The sequence below is a fragment of the Molossus molossus genome, unplaced genomic scaffold, assembly GCF_014108415.1.
Source record: "Molossus molossus isolate mMolMol1 unplaced genomic scaffold, mMolMol1.p scaffold_m16_p_12, whole genome shotgun sequence".
Taxonomy (NCBI): Eukaryota; Metazoa; Chordata; class Mammalia; order Chiroptera; family Molossidae; genus Molossus; species Molossus molossus.
In genome coordinates this window covers 20,665,165-20,677,253 of record NW_023425347.1, presented here as the reverse complement: position 1 = coordinate 20,677,253, position 12,089 = coordinate 20,665,165, and the positions used below count along the sequence as shown (strand labels likewise).

Below are 12,089 nucleotides of genomic sequence, written 5' to 3'. Positions count from 1 at the left end.
CCTGATTTAAAGTGGGAATTTGAGCTCCAGTGTTTAGATTCATTGTGGCTTACAAGTTCCTATGTCTTGTACTTTAATGTTATTTTGTAGCAGCTTGGATGTCATCGATTGCAGTGTCTGTTCTCTCTGCTTTCATCACCTGGTGCAGTAATCTCGGGGATATAGGTCTGAGCGGGAGCAGTGATTAAGTCCTTCAGTGCTGCCATGGATGCTTTACATACTGAAGCCGAAGCACACGTAGCTTTATTGCTGTAAACACTAAAGCCTCGGAGCTACTTAACACATTTAGAGTTCAAGAATGCCTGTCGTAGCAAGACAGCCAGTGACCCGAGGAGTTCTTTTAAGGCTCTGTACTAATGTGGACTTACTGATGTGGGACTGCTGTGACTTTTGAGTGTTTTGACGTACACTTGAGGGACATTGTGAGAAATAAATTGGCACCACACAAATCTCCCACTGTCACCAAAAGGAAATTCGCTTACAAAAGATGTAATTAAAATGTAAAATTAAATGCCCGGCTGGTGTGGCTCAGTGGTTGAGCGTCGACCCATGCACCAAGAGGTCGCTGGTTGGATTCCCAGTCAGGGCACATGCCCAGGGTGGGGGGCATGCAGGAGGCAGCCAGTCGATGTTCTCTCTCATCAATGTTTCTCTCTCTCTCCCTCTTTCTTCCTCTTTTTTTCTAAAAATCAATAAAGAAAAAAATTTTTAAGTGTAAAATTAAATGCTTATAATAATTTGCCTCCAGAAGATGTCTCCATTAGGGTAAAAAGACATTTTGCTTATGTGGATTATTTGCTATACGTAGCCTTTGTTTAATATGATGACCTTAAAATAATTGTCATTATTTGTTGTACCAGCAATGCTGTGTGAATGGAAGAACAAAATGCCCACACATTTATTCCAAGAAATGTTTTCAGCTTTTCATCTTCTAGAGTTCTGCATCATACTTAAATTTTACATCATTACAATTATAATGTAGAACTTGTTTTTGAGCGAAAAGAGTTTTGCTGTTAAATAATCCTGAGACTTCTAAGGATTTAAACTTTGTATTGTGGCCCCATCCTAGCTTCCTCTTTGGTCCACCTGACTATCAGGAAGGTGTTGGGTTCTTCATGCTTCATTACACTCTATATGCACGCTGATAGCATCGGTACCTCTGCAGGCTCTCTTAACGCTTTGATTCATGCTTTGAATTCTATCTTTTTGGACAATGATTCTTAACAATCTTTATTTTATTTTTTAATTTTCATTTTATTAAAATAATTTTTTTCTTTATTGATTTTAGAGAGAGAGGAAGTGAGAGGGAGAGAGAGATAGAAACATCAATGAGAGAGAACATCAACAGGCCACCTCCTGCATGCCCCCCACTGGGCATTGGGCCCACAACCTGGGCATGTGCCCTGACCAGGAATGGAACCGGTGACCTCTTGGTGCAGGGGTCGATGCTTAACTACTGAGCCACACTGGCTGGGCTCCTTCTTTATTTTAATATCTTTTCTAGGTATCACTGTTCGAGCTAATATTTACATTCTGAATACTTGATGGCATCTTAGTAGCTCAAATTGGCACTTGACTTGTAATGATCTTGTGTTTTTGAGTCAATTCTAGCATTTCCCGTAAAGTTTTCCAACCTTGACTTGTGACAAAGCTGCTTCTAACATTTAACCAAATTCCTTCGTTTTACTTTGCTTTCTTCTTTTAAAAGGAAACTATTTCAAGGGAGGGTCACATTCTAGTGTGGCTTTCGGAGAATGCTCACCTTCTTGACAGGTGCCCACATATAAGGAATGCCATTGAATGTCACTTAGACAGGCTTCTGGCTACATTTTTGTTTTTCTTTGTAATTAAGTAGTTAAAAGTGCCTATGAGGGACATGTCAAGTAATAGCTCCAAGCATTTTTGTAGAAAAACGGATTAATTGAGCATTCCTTTCTCCTTTTCTTAAGTATTACTCAAATTGATGTGATCAAATTTGGTCAAGTGAGGATTGCTGTCTGCAGTGCATTTGTTCTTCTCTTCTTGCTTGAGTTTTCTGCTGGTCTTCCCTTGCCCTCTGCCCCGAACCCCAACATCATGTTAGATTACTTTCCTTGGAAGTTTTCCAGCAGGCGGGCCCAAAGCTTAGGGTGCAGACGGGTCTTCTGAATGTGTCCTTACAGGGACTGGAATTGTGTGACATCAAAGCAGATAGTTAGAGACGGAAACAACCTGGCACAAGGCTGATGACGGAGGTGGGCGGTCACATATTAAAGAAACAATGAATGGCCATTAAAATCAGATGGGAAGATCAAGTATTGAAGGGTCATCTGGCTGTTTATAGTGCCTTTAGAACAAAAAGAAATTAAAGGGGAAAAAACAGACAATAGGAGTCCAAGTTGCTAGATCACCATTGCTCCTGTAATATTCTAAAGCTAATTTGTACAGACCTCTCCAGCTTTAGGAACCAAAGGAGGACAGATTGGTTTGTGTGTAGAACCATAATTAATAACTATATATTTTATAGGTAGTTTTATTTCTGTCACTCAGGGAACATATGCACTTATGTTTCAGGGGTTGGTTCTTTCTTCTGTTTGTGAATTTTTTCTGTTTGTGAATGACCATTGTCCTTGGCTTCCTGGCATGCTGACAGCCAGGGCTCACTCTCTGCGGACGGGACGTTTTCCCCAGCTCCAGTGATGTTCAGCGCGGTTGGCGCTGTGGGATTGGGAAAAGGTTTTTTGCTCTTGAACATCCATAAACACGTTGAATATTGATTCAACTAGTTTAGCAATTATTGTGCAAAGCATGACTGGTTTGTTTTTTTCCACATAGGTTTTTAAAATTTTATTATTATGAAATTACAAATATGCATATAATAGTGAATTATATTAAAAAACTAGCTTTTGGTTCAAAATTTTGTAATATATAATTGTTTTAGCTAATGAAATGGCTTACTGACATTTTTTAGTGGATTAGATCAAATGTAAAAACCAGCTCAGTACCAGTTTTTTGTAGCTGATTTATAAATAAGTGTGGAAAGCCTCATACTTAAAATTAAATTTGTTTTAAAGGGCTGAATTTTTTGTGATACTTGTAAGTAACACCTTAGAGAGATGCTTACTAACGATGTTAATAAACTCACTGAGACACACCTGACCATATTTAAAGGAGATGAAATGTGAATTTACAATTAAAATGGAAAAGATAAAAGATATCAGAAATATAACATTTGAGTACGTCTTATTCTACATATAAGGCAGTCTTCTTTTTTCATCCTTGTATTAAAATTTTGTGTCTCTATTTAATCACTTTACATCTTTATCACTGTCTCCTCGGTGGTCTCATGTTATTATCATTTGATCTGGTCACACTGAGCATCTTTCTTCCCATCTGTTCTATTAATGCTTCCTCTCATTTGTTATTATGTGTGATTGAAATGATGTAAAAACTGATATTTTCACTCTCTTTTTCTTTCAAACTCTGTTGTTCTGGTTTCTTCTTTCTCCCTTTCTCTTCAGTCCAGCCACAAAAGGTGACGAAATTCACAGTAGGCACAGAACAAATCAGTATTCATTGAGGAGCACAGCGCCAGGCATGGGTGGCTGACCAGAAGGGCCCGAACAAAGCAGCAGTATGTGAGTGGAACTGTGGCTTGGCCTCACGGTCCCTCCGTAAACACAGCGTGTTCATTTTCAGCACGTTGCCCTGTTTCTCGGTCCTCACTCCCTCTCCTGTGCTTCCCAAAGTCATGTCATCTGGAAGACATCTCTTTCAGTTTTATTTTTTACTCTGTCAGATTTTAGTTTGTTTTAGATGGTACCAGTATTGGTAACTGCACATATAATACGTAATGATTTTCAGTATCTGTTTTCATTCTGTGGTCTACAGAGTTAAAGAGTTAATTTGAAACAGGAATTCTGTTTGAAAAATAATTTTTATCTATCTATTTATTAAGCTTATTGGGGTAACATTGGTTAATAACAACATTTTTTTAGATGTAATAATAAAAGTTTTATTCTGCTAGTCCATTAAAAAGATAATTGTCCTGTGGTTGCTTCTATTTCTTTCCTCTCACTGTTGGCTAGATATAACAAGGGACTTGTATGTTATTTCCCACTTTGTCTTTATTATATTTTTGATTTTTTTTAAACAGATTTGTTAGGTCTGCCACTCTTTAATGAATCATTGGATTGGAAAATAACTCATTATATCATCAGGCAGAGATATGTTCCTTATTTGCATGTAGATAGTGAAGATGAATAATTTATCAAATGTTATTAGTGCAGGCTGCGTATTACTGAAGTCTCAGCAGGATGTAATGAAATTTGTCTAACGCTAGTATGAAAATAGCATGCCTTTGCATAGCCATTATTGAACTTTTGGCATTTCTCAGAGAACTATTATGTTATCATGCCAATCTTGCTCATCTCTTCATTAACTGGACTTTTGATTGAAGAGTTCAACTTATCTTGAAAATCTGTGAAATCTGGTATGCCAAATGCTTGCTTGACTCTAGCTATGTTTCTCCATCAGCGCAAGAATTTTCAGAATGCATGAAGTCTGTAATGTTTCTTATTAAAGTGAGTAGTGCAAAAAGGCCATGACTGATGGTTTTATTACTTCTGGTCATGAAAAGCTGTCTGTATAAGAGATGTTTAAGGAATGTATCTTTCTTAAATGAGAGGTGATGAAAGATGTATATAATTGCTTAGAATCTTATATCTGTAGTAATTACGCATTTGAAGTTATTTTAAATAATTGCTTTTATAAAGGTGGCTTTGATTTGCTTGTGGAATGATTGTGTGAGGAGGCCATCAAAGCTCTTCTCAGGCAGTGATAAAGCTGGATAAATGGTTAAAAACAATCCATTTCAGCACTCTAGAAATCAACTAAAAGCATTCAGCAAGCTGAGAAGTTTATTTGTGAAAACACCTGAACTTTGAGTGAGACCGTGTGCGCCTGTCGTGTTTGTTCCTTGGGCTGCTCTCATTTTCCTTCCTCACTTTCCTCAGCTCTGTGGGCAAGTGTGTTCAACAGGGTAGAGCAGGCTATGAAAACTAGCAGCTTTACTGCTGCCCCAGGACAGCTCATTTGATCTGGAGAACTGTCAAAGTGGAGATTTTGATGGCAAATGACAGGGAGGGTTGCGGTTCTTCCCCCTGAAGTTGCAGTCCTGTTTGGCACAGAGTGGACAGGTGGACTAGCCAGGGACTTAACATGGACTTCTGAGAGGTAAGACAGTGATAAAAAGCTTGATAGAAATCTTTATGGACTGTAAGTTGACTGGAGGCTATCAACATGCACAGTAGAGATTGGAGAGGGCCCAATCCACCACACTTCCCTGCCTTCTGGAGCCTGCTTGTACAGGTGGGAGGAGGTGGGAGAGGACTCAGGAAAGCCCAGGAGAAAATAAAAATTGGGGAAGACTTGAAAATGGCCCTGGCTTTGAATGTCCTTACCAGCTCATACAGACATCCATCAGCAGATAGGAGAAACCTTACTGGCTTGAGGTGTTTGAACAAATGTGTGACCATTCCTGCTTGACAAAAAGCTATGCAGATGCAGAGTTGACCCCTGGGAAGTCATACCTGGGGGATAAACCAAACCAAACAAAACTAAGAAGGGACATCAATGATCATTTATACTGTGGAGAGATAGGCTTTATAGATCTAGTCCAGGTAAGTTACCAAACAAAAACAACCTTTGGAGTGGGTGGGAAATCGGAATGGAGAGTTGCTACAATATATCAACTAAGATGGCCACTGTTCAATAAAGTGTTATGATACATGTAAAGAAACAAAGTATAACCATATTTAAGGGGAAAAAATTCAGTCAGTACAAATTGTCTTTGAGTGCCCAAAATTGTTGGATTTGGCAGAAACTTCCAAACTCTAAGTGAAACCATGCTCAGTCATTCAAGGAAAGGATGTTGACAGTGACTTGAATACAGAATTACAAAAAGGTAGAAATCATAGAGAAGAACCAGTAGAAATCTAAAGTTAAAAAGTACAGTAACTGAAATGAAATAGTCATTAGAGGGGCTCTCTTTCAGGTTTGAGGTGGCAGAAGAGAGAAATCAATAAATCTGAGGATAGACCAGTACAAAATGAACCAATATGAAGAAAAAGAAGAACATGAACAGGACCTCAAAGACATTTAGGACAACATCTAGCACACCCAACAAGTGTGCCATGGAAGTCACAGAAGGAAAGGACACATAAAAAAAAAAATACTCGATGAAAACTTCCCAAACTTTATGGAAAGCATTACTTTACAGATCCAAAAACCTATGTTAATTGCATGTAGGAAAATCACAGAGATCCACACACACATCATACTCAAACCACTGACAGACACAATTTTGGAAGTATAAAAAAGAAGTGACATGTGATGTACAGGGGAACAGCAGTAAGATTAGTAATTGGTTTCTCATCAGAAGCAAGAGAGGTCATAAGCAGTGGAATGACATATTCAGTGCTCAAAGAAAAAAAACGATCAACTAATAATTTTACATCCAGCACAGGTATCCTTCACAAATGAAGCAAAATGCCAACAGTTCCACATAAATAGTTTGTTACTATAAAATTTTCTTTACAAGAAATAGTAAAAATTCTTCAGACAGAAAGGAAGTGGTACCCACTGATAACTTGAATTCTCAGGAGAAAATGAAGAGTGCCAGAAATGGTAATCATGTGAGTAAATATAAAGCACTCTATAAATATGTATTTTCACATTTTCTCTTTAAAAACATACAGTGGTATAAAACAATAACTATAGCGGTATATGTTTGGATTTATACGACTCTATTAATACATGTGACAACATATAGCACAAAGGAAGAGGAGTGGAAATGAAATGGCACTTGGACAATTGAACATCCATCTGTGTGAAAAAAGTGCCCTTAGACCTTTACTACATACAAAAAGGAACAAAGAGAATCCTAGACCTAAGTATAAGAGCTGAAACAGTAAAACTTCTAAAAGAAACTATAGGGGAAATCTTTGTGCTCTTGGGCTTGGCAAAGAGTTCTTAGATGTAACAGCAAAAGCATGAGCTGTAAAAGACAAAATTGATAAATAGAACTGCATTCAACTGAAAAACTTAATTTTCAAAAAGTTATTATCATGAATATGAAACTATAAGCCATAGACTGAGAGAAAACAAAATAATATATTTAATTAAGCTCTTGGAAACAGACTATATAAAGAATTTTTACAATTCAGTAATAAAACAAATACTCCAGTTAAAATTTTGACAAAATACTCGAGTAGCCATTTTTATTAGAGAGGAACAGAACCAATTTTTGTGTGTGTGTATAAGGAGATGTATTATAAGAAATTGGTTTACACCATTATGGAAGTTGAGAATTTCCCAAGATCTGAGGTCAGCGAGTTGGAGACCCAGGAGAACTGATGTATAGTTTCAGTCTAAGTTCGAAGGCCTGAAAATCAGGACTGATGGTATAAACTCTAGTCTGCTGCTGGCAAGCATGAGAACTAATAAGAGCTGATACTTCAGTCCGAGTCCTAAAGCTGGCCGAGACCATGACCCTGCTCTGTAGTCAGGCAGGAGGAGTTGCCTCCTACTCAGCATTTTTGTTGTGTCTGGTCTTCGATTGATTGGGTGAGGCTCACCAGTGTTAGGTAGAGCAGTTTGCTTTACTTAGTCTGTTGATTCAAATGTTGGTCTCGTCCAGAAACACCGTCACAGGTGCACCAAAAGTAATATTTGGCTAAAGGTCTGGGCATCCTGTGGCCTTGTCAGTTTGACACCTAAAATTAACTAACATTTTACTGAACAGGACATACAGTTGGCTAATGATCACATGAAAAGGTACTCAATAATATAAGTCATTATAGAAATGCATAGTTATCCAAATTATAATAATGTACCACCACACACCCATGAGAATGGCTGTTGTCAAAAAAATGACAATATGAGGTCTTGGCAACAGTGTGGAGAAACCCGCATACATTGCTGATGGGATATAAAATGGTATCACCACTACAGAAAACAGTTTTTTTCTTACAAATTTACCACATGACCCAGTGATTTTACTCATAGGAATCTATCCAAGAGAAATGAAAACATAATAAACATACATCCACATGAAGACTTGTATGGAAATATTCACAGAAACATTATTATAATAGGTATTAATTGGAAACAATCCAAATGTCATCAGCTGGTCATAACACAGATTAATAAAGTGTGTTATATTTGGTATGGGCACAGTGATATACTGCATATAAGCTTGAGAGAATTTTTAGAGTGATAGAAATGTTCTAAAACTAAGTTTATTTAAAATAATAGAATTGTGTATTCACAGTGGGTAAATTTTATAGAATGTACCTTAGTAAAGTTATATAAAAAAATAATGTGTATGTATATAATGAGAAAATGACAAAGTAAACACAGAACATAATTTGGGAATCTGAAGGGGATGGATTTTTTTTTACTATTCTTTTATCTTTTCTATAACTTGCAATTAATTCAAAATTATTAAAATTTTAATGGTTTTAGATGTCTAATTTTCTTTTGTAATTAAAAAAATAAGTTCAAAATCATTTGTTTTTAAAAACCCAGTCTTTTTTTTTTTTTAATTCTACATGTTTATTCTTTACTTCTTTGATTTGCTATTTGCTTTGAGCAGGTAACCTGTTTTCACATTTTCCCCGCTGTAGTGTAAAATTGGCCAGCACGCCTTCTGCCCAAGTGAACCCTTTCTGCTTCGTACAAGTATCTGGTGTGTGCTAGTGAGCATTTACCTTGCAGAGAGACAATCTGCGGATGGTTTTTTTTCTATGATCTGCCCAGTAAAATGATGTGCCAATATTATATTTGGACTGTAGGTCACAAACACAGCTGTTTTTCCCTCTGGTAATATTAGGTTCAATGATCACATTTCTCTAGGTTTTCTTTTTTTCCTCATAAAAGAAAAAGTTAAATGCAAATGTTAACACATTTGTTGAGAGCACTAAATTAAAGTGAAATTGTGCGACTCATGCTAATGTATGTTTATATGCTTTATTTGAAGGTCACTCGGTGAGACTGCTGGGTCAGAAAAAGGATAATGGAAAACGGTTGGGGGGAGCACCACTGGATTTGCCGAAGATTAGGAAGAACCCACTGATAGAAATCATTTCCATCAATACTGGGTAAGCTGCTCTCCAACTTATTCATAAAATATTTAATATATTCCACGAATTCATTATTTTTTTTTTCCTGGACATGTGGCACAGAAAAGTAGCTGTACATTTTCATGAGGAAGAGAAATGAAAATGCTCTGTAGCACATGATTATAGTTCCCTCTAAAGTCTTCCATGTATACAAATTACACTTACATTTGTTGCAAGGTTTTATATCTTTGATTAATATTATTCTGACTTCTCCTTTTGGTAATAAACATGGATTTCATTTGATAGCTATGTCCTTGGTTAACATTGTTTTAAAAAGAGTATTTTAGTGTGGGGAATGGTTAACATGCTTATCATTTGGGACTATTTTTTTCAATAGGATTATAGTAAATATTGCCCTAGGTACGTACTAGCCATGTTTTGATTACTAACAATCTGAAAGGCATATTTGAAAATGTTACTCTTACAGTTCTGGAGGTCAGAAGTCTAACACGTGTTTTACGCTGCTAAAATCAAGGCTACTGGGGAGAAATCTGTTTACTTGCTTTTTTTGGCATCTATAGGCCACCCCCATTTCTTGCTTCTGGTCTCCTTTCGTCTTCAAAGCCAGCACAGTGTATGTCTTTGTGTCTTCCATAGTCATATCTCCCTCTGATTCTGAATCTCCCACTTCAAAGTGATTATACTGTGATTCACTGGGAACACCTGAATAATACAGGATTCTCTCCCTATTTTAATGTCAACCAATTCGCAGCCTTAATATCGTTTGCAACATTGATTTCCTTTGGCATGCAAGGCCCCAAGGGTTAGTTAGGATAGGTGTGAGAGAAAATCGCAGGTAGAGAAAAGAATCAACAAAGGTGTAGGATTGGACCATATTGTTGTTCACAAAGGAGATAATTTTGTCCAGTTTGTCTGGAGTGTTCAGCATATGTAAGAAAAAGTGTGATAAATGATCTTTTGTGTGAATTCATCTAATTTAAAAGGAAAAGGAGAGCCACTGACGTCTGGAACAGAAGTGAGAAATAATCATAGCTAGTCATTAGGTTATTAGGTTATTCTGGGACTCACTTGTGATGTGGATTGAGGCTGGAGAACAGTGGGATACATGGATACACTCGGGAGCCATTAGCATCCCAGCAAGGAGGGAGTGAGGGCCTGCGTGGCGGTTGTGGGAACGAAATCAAGGATAACAGTAGGTTGTCAGAATGGTTAAGAACATGGACTCTTTGCCCTGGCTGGTGGGTCAGTTGGTGGGAGCATTGTTCTGCACACCAAAAGGTTGCAGGTTCGATTTTGGTCAGGGCACTTACCTAGGTTTCTGGTTTGATCCCTGGTTGGGGCACATATGGGAGGCAACTGATTAATGTTTCTCTCTCATGTTGACGTTTCTGTCTGTCTGTCTGTCTGTCTCTCCCTCCTCTCTTCTCTCTCTTACTCCTTCCTCCCTCTGTAAAATCAATAAACATATCCTCCGGTGAGGATTTTTAAAAAAAGACATGGGCTGTTCTTACTCTGGTGGAGTTCTTTATAACCATGGATTTGGAAGTTCCAAAGAATGGTTTAAGATAGAAATACAAGGTGCATAGGAAGCTGCAGTTGGAGGAGTGAGGGTGAATGAGGTCACCGAAGCTGAGTGGTCAGTGCCTATGTTTGGGAGGTCGGAGGAGCAGGAGGGACCACCTGTGAAATAGTAGTCAGAGAGGAAGGTGTTATGACTATGGAGTAGGACACTGTCAATTGCCTCAGACCTGGTCAGGGGAGATACTCCTGGGGCAGGTGAACTATTTCAGCAGAGTTGGGAAATTAGAAACCAGATTAGAAAAGAGGAAGTTTTGCTACAAGAAGATTATTCTTTTGAGCAGTTGGACTATAAATTAAGAGTGATAGATAGTCTAGAGAACAGATTGTTTTTTCTTTATTGGTTTTAGAGAGAGAGGAAGGAAGAGGGAGAGAGAGAGATAGAAACATGATGAGAGAGAGCATTGATTGGCCACCTCCTGCATGCCCCCCACTGGGGATTGGGCCCACAACCTGGGCATGTGCCCTGACAGGGAATCGAACCAGCGACTTCTTGGTGCATGGGTCGATGTTCAGCCACTAAACCATACCGCCTGGGTGGTTTTTTTTGTTTTTTGTTTTGTTTTTTTTTTTTTTGTTTTAAATCTGAGCTTGTTTAGTGGCAGAGGGTAAGGATTAGAAATACATTGATGGGAGACACTGAACAGGCTCATGTATACAGACAGAAAGGTAGGTGTTGGAAAGGAAGAAGGACACTGTTTCCTTAGATACAAGAGTAGCAGGTGTGAGGAAGCGGGGTGCAGAGCTTACCAGTTCATGTTTCTCAAAGTTCTTGACCCATTTAATGTGGGGAGAGTGGTTCCGTTTCTCCATGCGTTGGGGTGGGATAGAGGGCAGTGCTTCCGTTCTTCCCTTTGTGCCCCAGTGAATGTGCCCCAGTGTTTCCATGAGACCAGCTGGCGCTGGGGCCAGTTCTTCATCAGAAGACAGCCCCTCCCCTCGAGGGTTTGCCAGTGTTCTTTCCCCTCTCCTCTTCCCTTTCTTTGCTCTTGATGTTCAGTCGTTATTTTACTCTATTTTCTTTCTTCTCCCACCCCCTCCCCCCCAATTTAACAAAAAGGGAAACTGTACTGAGGCCTCAGGGCCCAAGGGTTCAGGCCGAAGGTGCCTGCGGCCGAAGGAGATGGTGGAGGGGCGTTACTTAACCTTTTTCCTGGGGCGCACTTCTCGCAGTTGCCAGTGCAGGGTGCAGGCGTGGGGAACACCTGGGGCAGATGGTCTGCCGCACTTGCACTTCTGGGCGAGCTGGCGGAGGGAGGGTGGACTCTCTGGATATTGTAGTCAGAGAGTGTGGCCATCCTCCAGCTGTTGGCCCGCAAAACTCAGGCACTGCTGGTCAGGCGGATGCCCTTCTTGTCTGGGTTTTAGCTTGAACGTTCGCCGTGGTGT

The 12,089-nt window shown here is 38.9% G+C and overlaps 1 protein-coding gene across 1 annotated transcript in view; it reads left to right on the top strand.

Annotated features, from left to right (window-relative positions):
* The window catches only part of CDKAL1 (CDK5 regulatory subunit associated protein 1 like 1), a 621,394-nt gene that overhangs the window by 203,237 nt on the left and 406,068 nt on the right, over positions 1 to 12,089 (top strand). Inside the window, exon 9 of the mRNA XM_036255396.1 lies at positions 9,020 to 9,140. Within this exon, the coding sequence (XP_036111289.1) occupies positions 9,020 to 9,140 (121 nt within the window). The remainder of the gene's footprint in view (positions 1 to 9,019; positions 9,141 to 12,089) is intronic.